The sequence below is a fragment of the Anguilla anguilla genome, chromosome 4 (assembly GCF_013347855.1).
Source record: "Anguilla anguilla isolate fAngAng1 chromosome 4, fAngAng1.pri, whole genome shotgun sequence".
In the NCBI taxonomy this organism is placed as follows: domain Eukaryota; kingdom Metazoa; phylum Chordata; class Actinopteri; order Anguilliformes; family Anguillidae; genus Anguilla; species Anguilla anguilla.
Window position 1 is genome coordinate 40963255 of NC_049204.1, and position 21535 is coordinate 40984789.

At 40.7% G+C, this 21535-nt stretch overlaps 1 protein-coding gene across 6 annotated transcripts in view; it reads right to left on the reverse strand.

Moving 5' to 3' along the window:
• The window catches only part of map3k15 (mitogen-activated protein kinase kinase kinase 15), a 104728-nt gene that overhangs the window by 50242 nt on the left and 32951 nt on the right, over window positions 1–21535 (reverse strand). For 3 of the 6 annotated variants that reach the window (XM_035414103.1, XM_035414102.1, XM_035414108.1), the window contains exons 4-9: window positions 13241–13318; window positions 8426–8619; window positions 5942–6110; window positions 3122–3228; window positions 2589–2759; window positions 2174–2286 (exon numbers count right to left, since the gene is read on the reverse strand). In XM_035414103.1, the coding sequence (XP_035269994.1) occupies window positions 2174–2286; window positions 2589–2759; window positions 3122–3228; window positions 5942–6110; window positions 8426–8619; window positions 13241–13318 (832 nt within the window). The remainder of the gene's footprint in view (window positions 1–2173; window positions 2287–2588; window positions 2760–3121; window positions 3229–5941; window positions 6111–8425; window positions 8620–13240; window positions 13319–21535) is intronic. The other 3 variants (XM_035414107.1, XM_035414106.1, XM_035414105.1) reach the window with 2 other exon arrangements.

Below are 21535 nucleotides of genomic sequence, written 5' to 3' on the forward strand. Positions count from 1 at the left end.
AACAAATAAATTTCAACATTCACATTCATTTACACTTCCCAATAAACAGGTTTAGATAAACTGGACTTGCTTGAAGGTACAGTGCCTTGCGAAAGTATTCACCCCCTTGGTATTTTTCCTATTTTGTTGCATTACAACCTTTAATTTAAATAGATTTTTATTTGGATTTTATGTAATGGACCAACACAAAATAGTCCAAATTAGTGAAGTGAAATGGAAAAAAAAAACTTGTTTTAAACAATTCTAAAAAATAAAAAACTGAAAAGTGGTGCGTGCATATGTATTCACCCCCTCAGCTATGAAGCCCCTAAATAAGATCTGGTGCAACCAATTACCTTCAGAAGTCACATAATTAGTTAAATAAAGTCCACCTGTGTGCAATCTAGTGTCACTTGATCTGTCACATGATCTCAGTGTATATACACCTGTTCTGAAAGGCCCCAGAGTCTGCAACACCACTAAGCAAGGGGCACCACCAAGCAAGAGGCACCATGAAGACCAAGGAGCTCTCCAAACAAGTCAGGGACAAAGTTGTGGAGCAGTACAGATCAGGGCTGGGTTATAAAAAAAAATATCCCAAACTTTGAACATCCCACGGAGCACCATTAAATCCATTATTACAAAATGGAAAGAATATGGCACCACAACAAACCTGCCAAGAGAAGGCCGCCCACTAAAACTCATGGCCCAGGCAAGGAGGGCATTAATCAGAGAGGCAAAAAAGAGACCAAAGATAACACTGAAGGAGCTGGAAAGCTCCACAGCGGAGATTGGAGTATCTGTCTATAGGACCACTTTAAGCCGTACACTCCACAGAGCTGGGCTTTATGGAAGAGTGGACAGAAAAAAGACATTGCTTAAAGAAAAAAATAAGAAAACACGTTTGGAGTTTGCCAAAAGGCATGTGGGAGACTCCCCAAACATATGGAAGAAGGTACTCTGGTCAGATGAGACTGAAATTGAACTTTTTGGCCATCAAGGAAAACGCTATGTCTGGTGCAAACCGAACACCTCTCATCACCCCGAGAACACCATGTTTTTCATCGGCAAGGACTGGGAAACTGGTGAGAATTGAGGGAGCTGGAGCAGCTTTGCCTTGAAGAATGGGCAAAAATCCCAGTGGCTAGATGTGCCAAGCTTATACAGACATACCCCAAGAGACTTGCAGCTGTAATTGCTGCAAAAGGTGGCTCTACAAAGTATTGACTTTTTTTTTTTGGGGGGGGGGGGGTAAATAGTTATGCACGCTCAAGTTTTCTGTTTTTTTGCCCTATTTCTTGTTTGTTTCACAATAAAAAAGATTTTGCATCTTCAAAGTGGTAGGCATGTTGTGTAAATCAAATGATACAAACCCCCAAAAAATACATTTTTATTCCAGGTTCTGTTCAACAAAATAGGAAAAATGCCAAGGGGGGTGAATACTTTTGCAAGGCACTGTACATTGTACCTGTAGCCTCAATCACGATATGCCCCTTAGAAACCATGGTGAAGACGGCTACTGGCATTGAGAAAAAAACGTCTAAAAAGCGAAAACTTTTAGGCAGTTGCGTAAAATTACGAGAACCGATAGGATTGACGAAAAATATGATGAACATAAGACCCAGGGGAAAAAAACAAACCTTTAATGTCTGCTTCACAGACTTTATATTGTTTCCAGACAGCTGACATTTTGGGAAAGATATAGTGACAGCATTCCAATGCAGCTTGCGCATGGACTCACTCATATTTTTTACATCATAAAACCAGAATATAATTGACCAAAATATGGCCGTCACTAATTTGGAGCGAAAACCGGCCAGTTCTGATCCACAGCCAATGGATCAGTACATAATCTAAAGGTTTAGAGTAGTGGAAAAATAGAGTGAGAAATGTTTTCACATTAACCCAAATATAGCTGAGGTTTTACCCGGATGTATTCTAGCTACGTCCTATTCGGCAAGAAAAATTTTACTTTTCAACAAAATGTAGCCGGTTTTTCACCTGAACACATAGATGGCATTTCACGGCTTAGCACGAATGACAGTGTCAGGAAAGGAAAGAGTGGAAGCAAGAAGTAGACCAATAGAGGGATAGTGGGGTTGTGAAAGACAAGGGAAAGGGATGGAGATGGTGGAATCAATGAAACCACTGTTGCCAAGGGGACATAGGTTCTGGGGTTCCACTCCAGTCTCACCAATTTTTCGTAGCTCGATAGAGCTCTCAAACTGCTGCCCGGCGACAATAAGCAGGACAGCCAGATTTATCCCAGAATACAGCGTTGGCTGCAACTCAAAACCCTTACGGTACCTGAGCAGGACAGAGAGATTATTATTATTATTATTATTATTATTATTATTGTTATTACTTAAAAAAATAATCAATTACTTAAATTTGAAATTACTTAAAAGTATGATTATGCATTTTGGAGTAGATGTTAGTGGTTGTTGATTTACATCTTATGCAAACAATTTTTCTTTGGCAATACTGTACTTATGTGTAGCCATGCCAAAAAGGATAGTTGAGCTGAACTGAGAAAAAGTGAGAGAATTTCAGGGGGTCTTAAGAAAATCAAAAGAATGTGTAAAAGGGAGTGTTATAAGTGCACATACCACTGGATTGCGTTGTCTCTGTTCTTGGTGTCCTTACAGTCAGAGTCCAGAAAGATGTCCTTATAGATCCTCCCACACAGACAGAACATGTCCGGAGCAGGGTGGTCACATGACTGCAGCACCTGGAGCATCACCCGCAGTGCCTGTTCCCTGTCCCCTGGACTATTCCGCCTGTTCACACATTTAATTCTTCATTTGGGACTGCATTTTTATGACTGCATAAGTCACGAAATGGTGGTTTTCTGTATCACATACTGTATCAGGTACAGTACATTTGCATCCATATTAGCATCTACTTCAAATACAGGTGTGACACACCCAGCTCACACCCAGAGCAGGGTTCGTCTTGCAGTACAGTGTGTATTCTTGCTTGCATGCATGCCTATGTGTGCATGTGTGTGAGTGTATGTGTGTGTCTGTATGTGTGTATGTGAGTGTGTGGGAATCTGCGTGTGCGTGCGTGTATACATGTGCATGTGAGTATGTGGGAATATGTGTATGTGTGTGTGCATGCACGAGAGTACGTGTGTTACCTGTTGAGGGCAAAGGCGTAGTGGAATTGGATCATTGGCTGGTTAGCCAGATCGCAGGTGGGCAGCATTTCCAGTGTCTGAACCAGCTTCACCATGGCATCATAGTCCTGGTATAGGAAGTAGTGAGGAGAGGTCAGAAGACAATCACAGTATCATTACTGGATTGTAACCTTAGTACAGGAAGATCAGAATTTCTGATCAGCAGATCAGAATTTTACCCACCTACATTGGAATTGAGCCAGGCATCCAGAGCAGCAACCACTGACCATGTTTACTTGTGCACCATATTCTAAATAAGGACTCTTATTCTGACCCAATATTATTCTCATATACATGACTATGTGAATATTCTATTTATGTCCTTCGGTCAGGACTGAAGGACAGCATCCTAGCAATTCTTACACGAGCATGAAACATTTAAAACTTTCTGGGTGTGAACTGCGGGTATTGTTTCTTTGATTTAAAATTAGCACTCTACGTTAAAGCATTAACTAGCATGATTAACATTGAATGATTAACATATTAAATAATTTTGAAGGCAATTAATGACATTTTCTTTTTGTAGCTGTGCCAGTCCCCATGAGTGTTCTATGACTAGATTATGTAATGAATAAGATAGTATATAGTAATATAAAGATAGTAATTAATAACTGTAATTAAAATGAACTGCATGAGTTAACACTTTAACATTGACAGCCTTACTTAAATACACTGCTTTCAGGGTCTTCCACCTGTTCTGTGGTTCAACTAAACTCAGCATCTCTCATTTTGTCTGCTTAAACAAATCGTTATTTTGATTTTATCTGCCATCCATTTATGTTTAATTCTTTTAATACAGAAATTAAGACCTTTGTCTCCTTGTCGGTCCAGAAGTGTGGGATTCGTTCTTACATTTTTACAATAGACTAGCTGGCTGACTTCAACACCCGTGACACCTTGCAACTGTGTACATATGCAGGCCATGTTTAAGAGTTATAAATGGAATAAGGTGTTTACATGCTTAGGTGTTTACAGATTATTAGAGGCATGTGCAACCTAGGTTATTTACGTTTTGCATATTTGGACGAAGGGGGAGGGGGGGTTGCTTTTCAGAATAAGATTGTTTACATGGGTTGTATCCTAACTGGAATACTTGATTTTTGCCAATACAGTACAGTAAAAAAGTAAAACATTTGATTTACTTTACTATTGCATTTTTGTCACACTGAATGGTTTCTGATCATAATGTAAATTTAAACAATTGCAGCCTGAGTGAACACAAAACAGTTTTTTATTACTATTTCATTTATTTAATGAAAAATGTTATCAAACACTCTTATCATCCATGAGAAAAAGTAATTGCCCACTTAAAGTTAATAACTGGTTGCACCACCTTTAGCAGCAATAACTGCAACCAAACGTTTCCTATAATTTGATATCAGCCTACTACATTCCTGCGGAGGAATTTTAGCCCACTTTTTTACAGATCTGCTTTAATTCAGACAAAATTGGTACGTTTTTCAAGCATGAACTGCTTTGTTTCAGGTCCTGCCACAGCATCTCTATTGGGTTCAAGTCAGGACTTTGACTAGGTCACTTCAAAATTTAAATTTTGTTTCTTTTCAGCCATTCAGGTGTGGACTTCCTTCAGTGTTTTGGATTATTGTATTGCTGCATAATCCAATTATGCTTTAGCTTCACCTCACGGACAGATGAACAGACATTTTCCTTAGGTCCCCAGGCAGCAAAGAATATCCACACCATCACACTATCACCACCATGTCTGACTGCTGGTATGACATATTCTTACTATAAAATGCTGTAAATGCTGCCAAAAAGTTCCACTTTGACTCATCAGTCCAAAGAACATTATCCCAAAAGACATGGGGATCATCCAGGTTGCTTTTTCGCAAATGTGAGATGAGCAATGATGTTTCTCTTGGTCGCATTAGTTTCTGCCTTGCTACTCTCCTATTAATCCTATTTTTGCCCAGTGTCTTTCCTAATGGTTCTCTGAAGTCACAAAGCCTTAGAAATGGCTTTATAATCCTTTCCAGACTGATATATTTCAGTGACTTTTAAAAAAATCTCTTCTGGAATTTCCTATGATCATTGAATAGTTTGCTTGCAGTGTGTGCTATTTCATTCTCGTGGTAAGGTTCAATATGATTGAGGTTTAAATTCAACAGGGCTGGCTGAAATTAAGCCTGCCAGTGTTCCATTAGCTTAGTCTAATTATGAATTCAATTTGATTAATTGGCTGATAGAGTAATTAAGAGGGCAATTACTTTTTCACATGGCTGATATGGGCAATTGATAACTTTTTTCATTAAATAAATATAGTAATAATTTTTTTTAAATGTGCTTTGAATTTACACAGTTTCCCTTTGTGTAATACATTTTGTCTAAAGATCTGAAACCATTCAGTATGACATATATGCAATAATAAAGGAAATCAGGAAGGAGGTACATACTTTTTCAGAACACTGTAAGATCAGAATTATGATATGCATGTAAAGGTTGTCAATATGGCATTCAGTGCACCACACTATGTGCACTTTCAATTGACTGTAATGGGAAAAGTCCAAGCTGTTCAAACAAAAAAATAAAGCCAGTATATTCACATCACAAATTCACATTAATTTAATACAAATTGTGGTGTAATTTACATTTACCTGCCAATTTATTTACATACTCTCAAAGAGTTGAATTAACACTGCACAGTCTACTGAGTAGCAGAAGGGTAGGCGTGTGTACCTGCATATCTCTAAATAAGAAGAGCACGGGTGTGTGAATTATACGTATATCTTGACAAGAAAAGACAAAGTGCGTGTTCATTACCTGTATGTCTCTGTAGGAGAAGAGCAGGTTCATGACAATATCCTGGGTCAGTACTTCTGTGTTGTCAATGCGGAGTTTGATGCGGGACAACTCTTTGGCTAGCTCCTCACCCTGGTACTTATCACGTGCTTTTCGGATGTCATTTAGGAGTGTGTCTTTGAAGGAGGCGCTATAAACATTAATGGACAATGATACAAAGAGAGAAAGAGACAGAGACAGGGGGAGAAAGATGAAGAAAGATAAAGGTGGGAGGAGGGGTAGAGCAGGGGAAATGTAGAGAAAGTAACAGAAATAAGAATGTGAGAATTGACTTTTTTTTACAAACAAAGCTTTGTCCCTGATTTTCCACATTAGCTAGCCTATTCTGGCAGTCGGTATGGAGGCGAGGTTCTGTTACATTTCAACGTGATGATATCTGAGCCAGGAAGTGAACCATCCTTCTCTTAGAAAAGGGGCCTTGATACTGAAGGACATATAGGACCAAGTGAGACAGGTCAGGGAGCAGAACCATCAATCTTTCAGACTGTGTATGTGTCTGGGATGGGGTGGGAGGGGGAGTGGAGAGGGATAGGACTGCAGAGACCAAATATTTAAAGCTAGGCCATCACACCTACCTCAGGGTCAACATACACTCCTGTAAAAGGGCAACTCATCTTCCTCAAGACATGGAAACACAACTTCCTCAAAGAGGTCAAAACAACTTCTTCAAATAGGACAGGAACTTCTTCAAACACAACAATATACCTTCCTCCAGCAGATTAACAGAACACCTTCCTCAAAAAGGGCAACGCATCTTTCATAACAAACTGATACACCATCCTCAAATGGGGCAGCACACCTTTCTCAAACAAACGGGAAGAACATCAAACAGAGCAAAACAATTTTCTCAAAGACAGCAACACACCTTCCTCAAGGGCAAAACATCTTAAAACAGGGCAACACATCTTGTTTGAGGGCAACATGCACTCCTCAAACAGTACAAAACAACTTCTTCAAATACACAACACACCTTCCCCAAACAAGACAACACAGTTTCCTCACACACATTACTCAAGGGCAACATAAATTCCTCAAACACGACAATACCTTCTTCAAGCAGGCTAATAAAACTAACTCAAGACACAAAATAACACAACTTAATGAAACAGAATAACAAACCTTCCTCAAGCACAATACATTACAGCACTACATTTACATTACAATATACAGACACTCTAGTCCAAAGCAATGTACAGTAGTGCCACCTCCCTTACCTTCCTCAAACAGGACAACGTGTCTTCAAAAAACACCGGGCAACACAACTATCTCAAAGACACATCAACACCCCTTGCCCAAACAAATTCATTAAGTCTCTGTTAATGTTCAGTCCATAATACTTTTCTTGGCATGCTGTAATCTGAATCTGTAATTGGGTGTATAAATGTTTAGCTCATGGGTGATGCAACCACAAAATCAAGTCACAAACAATGAAGTGAAAAAACAGTAGAACTGATGTTTGTTCACTCTCTCCTTGCTCCTGTCGAGATTGTCTAACAATGTTATTCATTATAAACAAGGAATAAAAATAGTTTTGCTGAACAATAACACAACATTGTTTAAACAAAGAGTCATACTAAGGAAAGTGGACTTGATGTTATTTTCACAGATTTATCGGTATTTTACGGTCATATCAGCGTTTTAACGGTCATTCATGTCATCCATGTTCCTGGCTGGCTAACCACAATCTGTGCAAAAATTACTTTGGGTTATCAAATTAAAACAAGATTGTGTATTATTATGGCACTACTTCTGTCAATGTAGTGTTTCAATTTTTTAAAAAATTTTGGGGGGGGGGGGGGGCAACTGTTTGACCATCACACACTAAAGGATAGAAACGTGGGACTGAACTAGTGTGGACAGAAGGGATTGTAAATTATTATGAGGGACAAAAAAATTAATCTGCTGTTATGAGTAATATATTGTTATATTTATAGTCTCCTTTATTCCCTTACATCTGACTATCGTTGGTCCGACAATGATGGATGCAAGTTGCATCAGGCAACACAGTCTTTTTTCCTTTGTTTGGCAACCCCTCATGCCCATGCCCTGGCCCCCTGTCCACAGTTGGCACTCCCTGTAAATTATCTTCTTTCCAAATTACTGAACATTTTGGAATTTGCTAGCCAAACACTTTAATATCGCTTCAGAAGCCACAAACTGAAGATGGGAAAAGTTGTGTAAGTCGCGCTCAATAAGAGCATCTACTAAATGCCTGTAATGCAATGTAATGTAATGGAAGATAATAAACAGTGTGAAAAGAAGCTGGTAGAGACACAGGAAAAGGAATTCAAATACAGTGATACAGAAAGAGCATTAAAATCAAGACAGGAACATGTCACGCAGTGAGACAGGAATCTGACATTCGCTCTTACGCTGGGACAGGAAGTATGACAAACAGAGCGACAGGAAACTGTGTGTTTAGGGTGAAGGGGATGTAAATGATACCAAGAGGTGACATGGATGTCCTTGAGCAAGTTGGTGAAGCGGTCCACCAAGGGGACGCACAGAGGGCCCAACAGGTTGTCCCAGCTGGGCTGCATGTATTCAGAGGCTCGGCGTTGGGCGTCATTCTCACAGCACATGTACTCATGGTTGGGAGTCATCACATAGGGAATGAAGTAGTAGTTTCCACTGGATGCCTATAGGGGAGCCGAGAGGAGGGGAGTTCAGCGGACAGTCTCCAAGCACACAATCAGGATTCAGAATAACTCTCACACAACTTTAGTTTACAGGGACCTAAAAATGCACAGACACCAGCGCACTAATGTAGTCCACAAAGCAGCAGTCATTATTGCATTGTTGTTCAAAAGTTTCACAATTACTGCAATCATGATACGTTGCAACATTGTCAGTGCAATATCTACTCAGATACAACAATTCTAACTCCAGTAGAATACACAGGATCCACAAGGAGTCTATGTAAACTATTATTAGAGTGGAATTAATACTGCAGGGTGCCTCAGTTTACAGAATTCTATTTTTGCTCAATAGTATCCCATAGAACATCACATGATTGCAGCACCACTCTAGAACTGGAAATAGATTGGCATGTCTTGGAGCCAAAAGAGTTGGAAGACTGCATTAAAGGACAAGCTGTAGGTTGGCATACATAATGATTTAATATGTGGGGAAATGATGCAGCAATGTGATTTAAAAAAAAATAGACTTAGAATTATATCTGTGCTTACTTTTGTAATGTGATCGGCCACGAACACCTCAAATCAGGGAAATTGAACGTGACGTCACATAGGGAAGTCTGACCAGAGTGAGAGCTACGATCAATGGCAAAGTAAGCAATATTAACAGAGAGATGAATCCCAATCTCGACATCATGGAGACTTGATGAGGTCTAAAATCCTCTTGCCAATACTTGTGATGGGCCACAGTCATAATTTCAAGCCTGCAAGGAGCCCAAGGGACCGGAACAGGCAAGGATCACAAAAAACAATGGGGCATGCCAATAGATGAAGTCATGGTATGAGGAGAACCTGTTGCAAACTGGACAGATCCCTTGTGAGTGACTCGTGAGAGCAGCTTCTGCTGCTTAACATTGTTTGCTAAGTTAATACATATCAGGCAGTATCTAAAACAAACAGTTATAAGGGAGAGGCTGCGTCTGAAAGCTTATGTTTAACATCCCAGTTAATTAATTGAACTGGAGTACTAATACAATAATACAAAATAAAGCATGTTTATTTAAATAAATTACAGAAACTATGTAGACTATGCAGAAGTATAAAACAGCCTTAACTGTCATATTAGTTTTTCTATAGCAAACAATCCTGACGATAGCTAACGAGCGTGCCCACACAATTACTGTATTGTTGCAGAATTACCAGTTGGTTGGTTGTAGCCAGCTAGCTAAATAATATCAGACTGGAGGGTAACTGACACGTGAGTTCAATACAAATTAACGGTAATTTCTTTTCAGCCAGTTAAACTCAGACCGGACATTATTGTCTGGTGGGGACCACATCTGTACAAATACCGTAATTAGAAAACCAGGGTTAGCTGGCCTACTGTCATGTCTATCTTACCTTAGCTAATGTTAGCTAGCTCTCTTAATAGTTAACTGGGATGTTGCTAGCTAAACATAAGCTTGTAGACGCAGCCTCTGTCTTGAATTATTCTGGTTTACCGGATACGTAGGCACAAGCTAATCGCTTTCTCTCAAACAGGCTAATTACGTGGCCTGCGCATGCTGCACAAATATATGATCAGCTTGTTTGTGAGTGCTGCACACAATGCAAATAGAGACTCTCACACAAGAGTCGAAGCTTATAAAAGAGAGAAGGTGCTCTCAGTATGGGACAGTGCATGTAACAAAAATATATACCTGGGCTCTTCAAAGAGAAGACCCAAAGTAGACACATAACCACATCTCTGGCTATTCGTTTTGTGAATCAACCGTTATATAGCCAGAGCCATCTGCCAAAGTGACCTCATATCAGCCGATCATCATCTGTGAGGCGTATGAGGGCAGTGGTTGCTAACTACGCGTTTTTAAATTCTTGGAAGAGAATTGACAAACTCTTGCCCGGGCTCTGCCAACACTTCTAGGCGCATCTGTCCCTGAACAGCTCGCATTATCTCCCATGACCTGACATTGCACAAAAATAACAATCTCAAATCCCAGAAACATTTGTAATTATAATGTTACACAACAGCTAGCTAGCTTGCTTCCTAGATAAGTTACCTCACTAACGATGTCTTGACTTCTGGCTAATGGTAGTTATGATGCCTAATCGATTGGTCGGTTTAGCTAGCTTCCTGGGTTAACAGCAAACTAAACATTACTCACTAATAATTCCTCCTTTATTTGGTAGATATCTAGCTAGTTGCAATAACTTGCCATATACATTTCACGTTTCCTTCGAGCTGAATGTGTATTTGTCATCTGTGGCAGATGCTGCTGATTCAATGCAATTGTCCATAGAACTGAAGGTGCCCGAGTGAACAGATGGGACCGCACTAGGTATCAGTCTCACAAGGTTCTTTATTCGAAATCCCATCCTGAACTCCATCATATACCCAGGGATATAATCCTCCTTCCTAAAATGCCCACTGCAGATTACCGCATTTTTCATGACAGATTCTCCAGTTAATTCTCCTGTCTCCACCTGCACAAACCGCACCCTCGCACGAAAATAACTACTTTTTCTTGGGGGGAAGGGGGCCAGGGGTGAACTCCGTGCCCTGACAGGCTAGAGGTTGCATAGCCTGCACTCACACAGTCGTTCACCAATCTAGCTAGCTGTGAAACTAAAACTTTAAGACAGTAACTGGCTAAACCGATTGACTATCAAGTGACTTAGAGTACTGCGCTCTGGTAGGGTCAGGCAAGGAATGGACTCCCCTTTGTTAAGTCACTGGACGATATCAACATTTTCTGGGGACGTGGCTTAGAATTCCTACTTTTTACTGCATTTTCATACCATCCTCTCCATGAGCCCAGAATAGTAAATCTGTAAAAAAAAAAACTGAACCTGCATATTGCCCTTTAAGTTTGCATTGCCTGGAAAGATCACACTGAATAGACAAAGACAACTGCCTGGATTGAGGCTGAGATTATCATTCTATGGTGCATAGAAACAGACTATACACCATGCTCTTATATCTGCTTCCCCATCTACACTGGATGCGTGCTGTCTTCTGCCATCACTGTCCTCCTCAGTCTCAATTGCACATGTTTCTAAAATGTATGCAAGCTTGCCTTTTCTAACGTCAGCCAATAGTAATTAATAGAAGGACCAATGAAAACCAGACCCAAACTGAAGTGAGTGACTCAGCCTGGTGTATAAAGGGACATAATGACTCAGCCTGGTTTAAACTGTACAATGATTAGAAGGATGTCATGTGGCAGCCTCTTTATAGCTTCACGGTGTATAAGATGACTAATGAGCTGGTTTGGTATCAGCTGAGTGGAAAATGGGATAATGAGCTTAGCCTCCTTCCAGCTTTCAACCAAATGGTCTTTTTTTGCTTCATCATGTCCACCACACTGCACTGATTGCAGGTTGGTTTGAATCCCAATTAGTCGACGTTTGATACTTCACCTGAAACTGCTGGAAATGCATGCAGTGTAAAAAAAACCTTGATGAAAGATGCTCTAAATGACAATTGGTTGTAGCCTGTATTCAATCTACATTTGTTCTTAACTTTGAATAGCAATTAATTGTTCTTTTTTCTACATTAGTACAGTTTGGCAACTTTTGGAAATTTCTATGTTAAGGACAAACTCATTGCCCAAGCCTTTAGCTCTGCAGGCACTCAAACCAGTGATTTGTGGGTAACGTTTCCAACATGTTCAAACTAGTCTTCATGTTATTATGGGGTATTTGGTTAAGATGGTAGTAAGTAGTCTCATTAATACCCATGAGGGACAGACCATTCCATGAAGAGAGGAATCTGAGCCAGAACCCGCCTCTACACTCATCCACATCCCTATCCTCTTCCCAATCCACAGACGAGTTCACTCTCACCACTCATTTCTGGTCCTGTGGGCTCCATGAGGGACAAGAGTGACCCACTAAACACTGTGGACTCTGACATATCACCACTTCAAATGTGGAAGTTCAAGCCACTTGATAACACACATCTGATTACTGCCAGTAGCCTTTTTTATTGGATAAATTGTGTGGGAAAATAATTAGCTAGAAGGTTCCAAGCATGGCATTCAGACATTCTCATGTTCTGGTCACAGAAGGCAGGAATGGTTTAAACTCTACTGTTTTGGTAGCATGGAAAAGACATCATACCCTTTTTTAAGCCTACATAGGACATACTGGAATAGTTATGACACTTAATAAGCATTGGAGCATGTGCCACAAGCAATCAGTAGTGGTGCTCTAGAGGAGTTGTTATCACAATTTTGTTGTCCATTATGAGTGCTTCATATAGTGATATGCGTGCTTTACAAAGCTACAACTTTCCCAGTGTCACATAGTGTTATGCCTGCTTTACGAAGGTACAACTTTCCCAGTGTCATATAGTGTTAAGCCTGCTTTATGAAGGTACAATTTGCCCAGTGTGACTTGTTATGCTTTGGTTAAGTAAAAAAAGAGAATTAATATTGCCCATCACTGCTTCATACACATACGGCACATCACATTTGATAAGTTCAAAGGTGAAGTAGAAAGTTAAGGGATGCTAGGGGTGTTAAGACAAAGGACATAAGATACACCTTTTCGTGGTGCTACCCAGACCAAGCACAGACATTGGTCACCGAAGGGAGTAACCAGCATGCATGGAGATACCTACTTTGTTCCTTAGGCCAGAACCACAGTATTCTGGAGGCAACTGCACCCAAGGGAAGCCTACAGTACTCTGCCTTGCAGCCTACTCCAGATAACACACAGAGGAGAAAATGTGGGTGAGGGCCACAGAGACAGAGTGAGTGGTAGAAGGATGGAGGGTAAGAGAAATATAAAGACAGCAAGATGGGGGGAGATGGAAAGAAACTAAGAGAGGGGAAGAGGGAGGGTAAAGGCCAGAAAGAGAGCAGGAAAAGGAGGTAGAAGAAAAGAAGTGAGAAAGAGAGAGGGATAGAGGAAAAGAGGGTGAGAGGAAGGGATAAAGAGGGTGAGAGAAAGAGAGTGAGATATAGGAAAGTGATTAGAGAGGGGGAAGAAAGAGAAGAACAAGGAAAAAGAAAGATTGCGGAAGGCTTGAGAGAGATGAAGAGAAAGAGGGGGAACAAGGGGAAAGAGCAAGAGACAAAAAGGGAGAGAAAACGTATTTAAGGCATGTCTGCAACACAAATGTTTCCCATTACAGTACAGTTGAAACAAGTAGAAAATGGAAAAGAAGAGAGAAAAGAATAAGCAGAGAAAGAAAGAGCCACTGTTCTATTTAACATGTAGTCTTATTCTTTAAATGTATTGAAAGAGGGAATTTAAGTTCTACATTAAAATGGTTGGCCATATGGTCTTATTTCTTGTATTGCGCACCAATAAAAATACCTGTCCTGCCTGTTAATATACAATTGCCTGCGCCTTCATGGTTCACTCTTTTGAGTCAAGAGAAATGCAGCCTTCCTCCATTAATGCTTGCGTTGTAGGTATACAATTATTTTAAGATGCACAGATCCTCCAGTTGTTACCTTAATTGGGAACTCATCGCTACATCTACTCTACTTTTCAATGGCCTTAAGAAGGTAAAACCAGAGCCAATGATACACGCCTCCCCATCACATTAACTCTAGTTCACAAACTGGCGTCTCACTAAAGACAAGGGTGGTTCAACCCCTATGCAGACTCACAGTTGCAAGCTGAATTTCTTACTACTTTTATGGTTTCTTAGATGTGGGGAATACGCTACGTTCACTGAAAAATTTGATCCACAATGTGATCTCATCATCCTGTAGTTTGTACATTTGTATCCTTAAGTTTGTATATTTTGGTTTTCACCTCAAGCATTCAAAATCTGTGAAAATGATGAATGAACTTATATCATTATTACAAAAATGCACTGTTTTCTGTCCTCTCTCCTCTATGACACAGTACCTGCAGTGGCACCCCCACATGAGCCCTGATGAGCCTCTCCATCATCAGGATGCCATGACGAGATCCTGGTTATAACCAGCTTCCATCTTATTGGCCGACACTACGGTCCCTCCTGAACTATACACTTCTGCTTTGATGCAGTAATGACAGAAGCAACAGTCACCCTGGTCTCCACAGTGAAAGCTATGGGCCATTAGTCATCTGCATCTTATAAACGTGACATTGTCAGGTGTCTACTAAATTATTCCCATTAACAGCAATGAGCTCAGCGGTATAGGAGCACGGCTGCTTCTGTTTTTAGTGGCAATGAGTGAGGGTTCATTTACACTGGTATAGGAGTAGTATATTTCCCCCAAATTGGTTTACTCTTGGCTCTCAGGGAAATACCAACATGCTTGTGAGTGCACATACTAAATATGAATTCACCAGTTAAAACGGCCTCGGGCTTACAGCGGTAGCTAAGCCAAAGCACATACACGTAGGCTAGCTTTTATCATTACACATAGTATTTTCCCCTGATTTAGCTGAATCTTCCTTAGTTAATACCTCATTTAACTTACAACCCCTGACAAATAAATCTATACTCTAGCTAATTGTCCTACAGGTTATTTCTAATGTGACAATTGCACACTCAAGAGCTCCTATACCTTAAACTTGATAACATCCCATAATTAAGGGAAGTAGATATGGACGGGCAGTACCTGTGGCAGTCATACATGCCCAAACCATAACACCCTCATCACCGTGTTTCACAGATTTGGGGGGGGGATGCTGTACAAATGCGACCTTATGTTCCTATGTTGGCATTGATCTGCATCTGGCAATAAAATTCAAGTAAAAGGCCTATCATACATGCATATTTTGTGCCACTGAATATACTTAAGATAAATTCCCTTTTAATTAGGCAAATAAATGCTCTACATCTAAATAAAAAACTAATTTTATACTGCATGCTTGTAATCAACCTAGGAAAAAAACTTTAATCTATATTCTTTAAATCAGAATGTAATGTGAATTTACCAAATTGAGCATTTTTACTCATGAGCTTCAGCAAACTGGTTGCCAACTCTTATAGGCATGCCTGCAAACCAGCTGGCCCATCATTAGCCGAACTGATCAAGTTGATAAGTTCACCTAAGCTGGTCCACCATAAGACAACTTGACCTATCTGACTCATCAGTTTGATGAAGCTCATCTTCTAGCTAAAGCCAACTCAACAAGACTGATACCCCAGCTCAACCCAGCTGGAACAGGCTGGTACACCAGCCAAAACTAGTTTAACCTGGTTGGTACAGCAGCCAAGCCCACCTTGCTGAAAATTCAAGCTTAAACAGGCCTAAGCTGGTAAACCTGTATTTTTGACACTTTTAGCTGGTTGAGCAGCTCTTCACCAGCTGACCAGGGTATATAGTCAGCTAGTCCACCAGTTTGACCACTGGCACCAGTTTTCTCTACCGGCTTAACCAGCTCTGACCAGCTTTGTTCAGCTAGAGACCAGCTTTGACCAGCTAGAAGTGGCAAAAGCCATCATAAACCAGCCCGGCACTTTGACCGGGCTGGTACACCAGCTGGATCAGCCTGGTACACCAGCTCAGTCCAGCTAGACCAGGCTGGAACACCAGCTCAGTCCAGCTAGACCAGGCTGGAACACCAGCTAAAACCAGCCCGACCACACAGTAAAATGTTCAGTTAAATCCAATATGGTCCCAACTGGATTCATATGCACTAAAGTTGAATTAAAACTGGAAATGTTATTGCAGGCTGGTACATTTCAAAGCTGGTCTTAAGATGGTCTTAGCTGGAATTAACCGCAGGGTGTGTAACAGACTCTATTCTGACTCCAGCGCTGTTCAATATCTGCATAAATGAGTTAGTGTTGCTGTTTAACATCCCAGTTAATTAATTGAACTGGAGTACTAATACAATAATACAAAATAAAGCATGTTTATTTAAATAAATTACAGAAACTATGTAGACTATGCAGAAGTATAAAACAGCCTTAACTGTCATATTAGTTTTTCTATAGCAAACAATCCTGACGATAGCTAACGAGCGTGCCCACACAATTACTGTATTGTTGCAGAATTACCAGTTGGTTGGTTGTAGCCAGCTAGCTAAATAATATCAGACTGGAGGGTAACTGACACGTGAGTTCAATACAAATTAACGGTAATTTCTTTTCAGCCAGTTAAACTCAGACCGGACATTATTGTCTGGTGGGGACCACATCTGTACAAATACCGTAATTAGAAAACCAGGGTTAGCTGGCCTACTGTCATGTCTATCTTACCTTAGCTAATGTTAGCTAGCTCTCTTAATAGTTAACTGGGATGTTGCTAGCTAAACATAAGCTTGTAGACGCAGCCTCTGTCTTGAATTATTCTGGTTTACCGGATACGTAGGCACAAGCTAATCGCTTTCTCTCAAACAGGCTAATTACGTGGCCTGCGCATGCTGCACAAATATATGATCAGCTTGTTTGTGAGTGCTGCACACAATGCAAATAGAGACTCTCACACAAGAGTCGAAGCTTATAAAAGAGAGAAGGTGCTCTCAGTATGGGACAGTGCATGTAACAAAAATATATACCTGGGCTCTTCAAAGAGAAGACCCAAAGTAGACACATAACCACATCTCTGGCTATTCGTTTTGTGAATCAACCGTTATATAGCCAGAGCCATCTGCCAAAGTGACCTCATATCAGCCGATCATCATCTGTGAGGCGTATGAGGGCAGTGGTTGCTAACTACGCGTTTTTAAATTCTTGGAAGAGAATTGACAAACTCTTGCCCGGGCTCTGCCAACACTTCTAGGCGCATCTGTCCCTGAACAGCTCGCATTATCTCCCATGACCTGACATTGCACAAAAATAACAATCTCAAATCCCAGAAACATTTGTAATTATAATGTTACACAACAGCTAGCTAGCTTGCTTCCTAGATAAGTTACCTCACTAACGATGTCTTGACTTCTGGCTAATGGTAGTTATGATGCCTAATCGATTGGTCGGTTTAGCTAGCTTCCTGGGTTAACAGCAAACTAAACATTACTCACTAATAATTCCTCCTTTATTTGGTAGATATCTAGCTAGTTGCAATAACTTGCCATATACATTTCACGTTTCCTTCGAGCTGAATGTGTATTTGTCATCTGTGGCAGATGCTGCTGATTCAATGCAATTGTCCATAGAACTGAAGGTGCCCGAGTGAACAGATGGGACCGCACTAGGTATCAGTCTCACAAGGTTCTTTATTCGAAATCCCATCCTGAACTCCATCATATACCCAGGGATATAATCCTCCTTCCTAAAATGCCCACTGCAGATTACCGCATTTTTCATGACAGATTCTCCAGTTAATTCTCCTGTCTCCACCTGCACAAACCGCACCCTCGCACGAAAATAACTACTTTTTCTTGGGGGGAAGGGGGCCAGGGGTGAACTCCGTGCCCTGACAGGCTAGAGGTTGCATAGCCTGCACTCACACAGTCGTTCACCAATCTAGCTAGCTGTGAAACTAAAACTTTAAGACAGTAACTGGCTAAACCGATTGACTATCAAGTGACTTAGAGTACTGCGCTCTGGTAGGGTCAGGCAAGGAATGGACTCCCCTTTGTTAAGTCACTGGACGATATCAACATTTTCTGGGGACGTGGCTTAGAATTCCTACTTTTTACTGCATTTTCATACCATCCTCTCCATGAGCCCAGAATAGTAAATCTGTAAAAAAAAAAAACTGAACCTGCATATTGCCCTTTAAGTTTGCATTGCCTGGAAAGATCACACTGAATAGACAAAGACAACTGCCTGGATTGAGGCTGAGATTATCATTCTATGGTGCATAGAAACAGACTATACACCATGCTCTTATATCTGCTTCCCCATCTACACTGGATGCGTGCTGTCTTCTGCCATCACTGTCCTCCTCAGTCTCAATTGCACATGTTTCTAAAATGTATGCAAGCTTGCCTTTTCTAACGTCAGCCAATAGTAATTAATAGAAGGACCAATGAAAACCAGACCCAAACTGAAGTGAGTGACTCAGCCTGGTGTATAAAGGGACATAATGACTCAGCCTGGTTTAAACTGTACAATGATTAGAAGGATGTCATGTGGCAGCCTCTTTATAGCTTCACGGTGTATAAGATGACTAATGAGCTGGTTTGGTATCAGCTGAGTGGAAAATGGGATAATGAGCTTAGCCTCCTTCCAGCTTTCAACCAAATGGTCTTTTTTTGCTTCATCATGTCCACCACACTGCACTGATTGCAGGTTGGTTTGAATCCCAATTAGTCGACGTTTGATACTTCACCTGAAACTGCTGGAAATGCATGCAGTGTAAAAAAAACCTTGATGAAAGATGCTCTAAATGACAATTGGTTGTAGCCTGTATTCAATCTACATTTGTTCTTAACTTTGAATAGCAATTAATTGTTCTTTTTTCTACATTAGTACAGTTTGGCAACTTTTGGAAATTTCTATGTTAAGGACAAACTCATTGCCCAAGCCTTTAGCTCTGCAGGCACTCAAACCAGTGATTTGTGGGTAACGTTTCCAACATGTTCAAACTAGTCTTCATGTTATTATGGGGTATTTGGTTAAGATGGTAGTAAGTAGTCTCATTAATACCCATGAGGGACAGACCATTCCATGAAGAGAGGAATCTGAGCCAGAACCCGCCTCTACACTCATCCACATCCCTATCCTCTTCCCAATCCACAGACGAGTTCACTCTCACCACTCATTTCTGGTCCTGTGGGCTCCATGAGGGACAAGAGTGACCCACTAAACACTGTGGACTCTGACATATCACCACTTCAAATGTGGAAGTTCAAGCCACTTGATAACACACATCTGATTACTGCCAGTAGCCTTTTTTATTGGATAAATTGTGTGGGAAAATAATTAGCTAGAAGGTTCCAAGCATGGCATTCAGACATTCTCATGTTCTGGTCACAGAAGGCAGGAATGGTTTAAACTCTACTGTTTTGGTAGCATGGAAAAGACATCATACCCTTTTTTAAGCCTACATAGGACATACTGGAATAGTTATGACACTTAATAAGCATTGGAGCATGTGCCACAAGCAATCAGTAGTGGTGCTCTAGAGGAGTTGTTATCACAATTTTGTTGTCCATTATGAGTGCTTCATATAGTGATATGCGTGCTTTACAAAGCTACAACTTTCCCAGTGTCACATAGTGTTATGCCTGCTTTACGAAGGTACAACTTTCCCAGTGTCATATAGTGTTAAGCCTGCTTTATGAAGGTACAATTTGCCCAGTGTGACTTGTTATGCTTTGGTTAAGTAAAAAAAGAGAATTAATATTGCCCATCACTGCTTCATACACATACGGCACATCACATTTGATAAGTTCAAAGGTGAAGTAGAAAGTTAAGGGATGCTAGGGGTGTTAAGACAAAGGACATAAGATACACCTTTTCGTGGTGCTACCCAGACCAAGCACAGACATTGGTCACCGAAGGGAGTAACCAGCATGCATGGAGATACCTACTTTGTTCCTTAGGCCAGAACCACAGTATTCTGGAGGCAACTGTACCCAAGGGAAGCCTACAGTACTCTGCCTTGCAGCCTACTCCAGATAACACACAGAGGAGAAAATGTGGGTGAGGGCCACAGAGACAGAGTGAGTGGTAGAAGGATGGAGGGTAAGAGAAATATAAAGACAGCAAGATGGGGGGAGATGGAAAGAAACTAAGAGAGGGGAAGAGGGAGGGTAAAGGCCAGAAAGAGAGCAGGAAAAGGAGGTAGAAGAAAAGAAGTGAGAAAGAGAGAGGGATAGAGGAAAAGAGGGTGAGAGGAAGGGATAAAGAGGGTGAGAGAAAGAGAGTGAGATATAGGAAAGTGATTAGAGAGGGGGAAGAAAGAGAAGAACAAGGAAAAAGAAAGATTGCGGAAGGCTTGAGAGAGATGAAGAGAAAGAGGGGGAACAAGGGGAAAGAGCAAGAGACAAAAAGGGAGAGAAAACGTATTTAAGGCATGTCTGCAACACAAATGTTTCCCATTACAGTACAGTTGAAACAAGTAGAAAATGGAAAAGAAGAGAGAAAAGAATAAGCAGAGAAAGAAAGAGCCACTGTTCTATTTAACATGTAGTCTTATTCTTTAAATGTATTGAAAGAGGGAATTTAAGTTCTACATTAAAATGGTTGGCCATATGGTCTTATTTCTTGTATTGCGCACCAATAAAAATACCTGTCCTGCCTGTTAATATACAATTGCCTGCGCCTTCATGGTTCACTCTTTTGAGTCAAGAGAAATGCAGCCTTCCTCCATTAATGCTTGCGTTGTAGGTATACAATTATTTTAAGATGCACAGATCCTCCAGTTGTTACCTTAATTGGGAACTCATCGCTACATCTACTCTACTTTTCAATGGCCTTAAGAAGGTAAAACCAGAGCCAATGATACACGCCTCCCCATCACATTAACTCTAGTTCACAAACTGGCGTCTCACTAAAGACAAGGGTGGTTCAACCCCTATGCAGACTCACAGTTGCAAGCTGAATTTCTTACTACTTTTATGGTTTCTTAGATGTGGGGAATACGCTACGTTCACTGAAAAATTTGATCCACAATGTGATCTCATCATCCTGTAGTTTGTACATTTGTATCCTTAAGTTTGTATATTTTGGTTTTCACCTCAAGCATTCAAAATCTGTGAAAATGATGAATGAACTTATATCATTATTACAAAAATGCACTGTTTTCTGTCCTCTCTCCTCTATGACACAGTACCTGCAGTGGCACCCCCACATGAGCCCTGATGAGCCTCTCCATCATCAGGATGCCATGACGAGATCCTGGTTATAACCAGCTTCCATCTTATTGGCCGACACTACGGTCCCTCCTGAACTATACACTTCTGCTTTGATGCAGTAATGACAGAAGCAACAGTCACCCTGGTCTCCACAGTGAAAGCTATGGGCCATTAGTCATCTGCATCTTATAAACGTGACATTGTCAGGTGTCTACTAAATTATTCCCATTAACAGCAATGAGCTCAGCGGTATAGGAGCACGGCTGCTTCT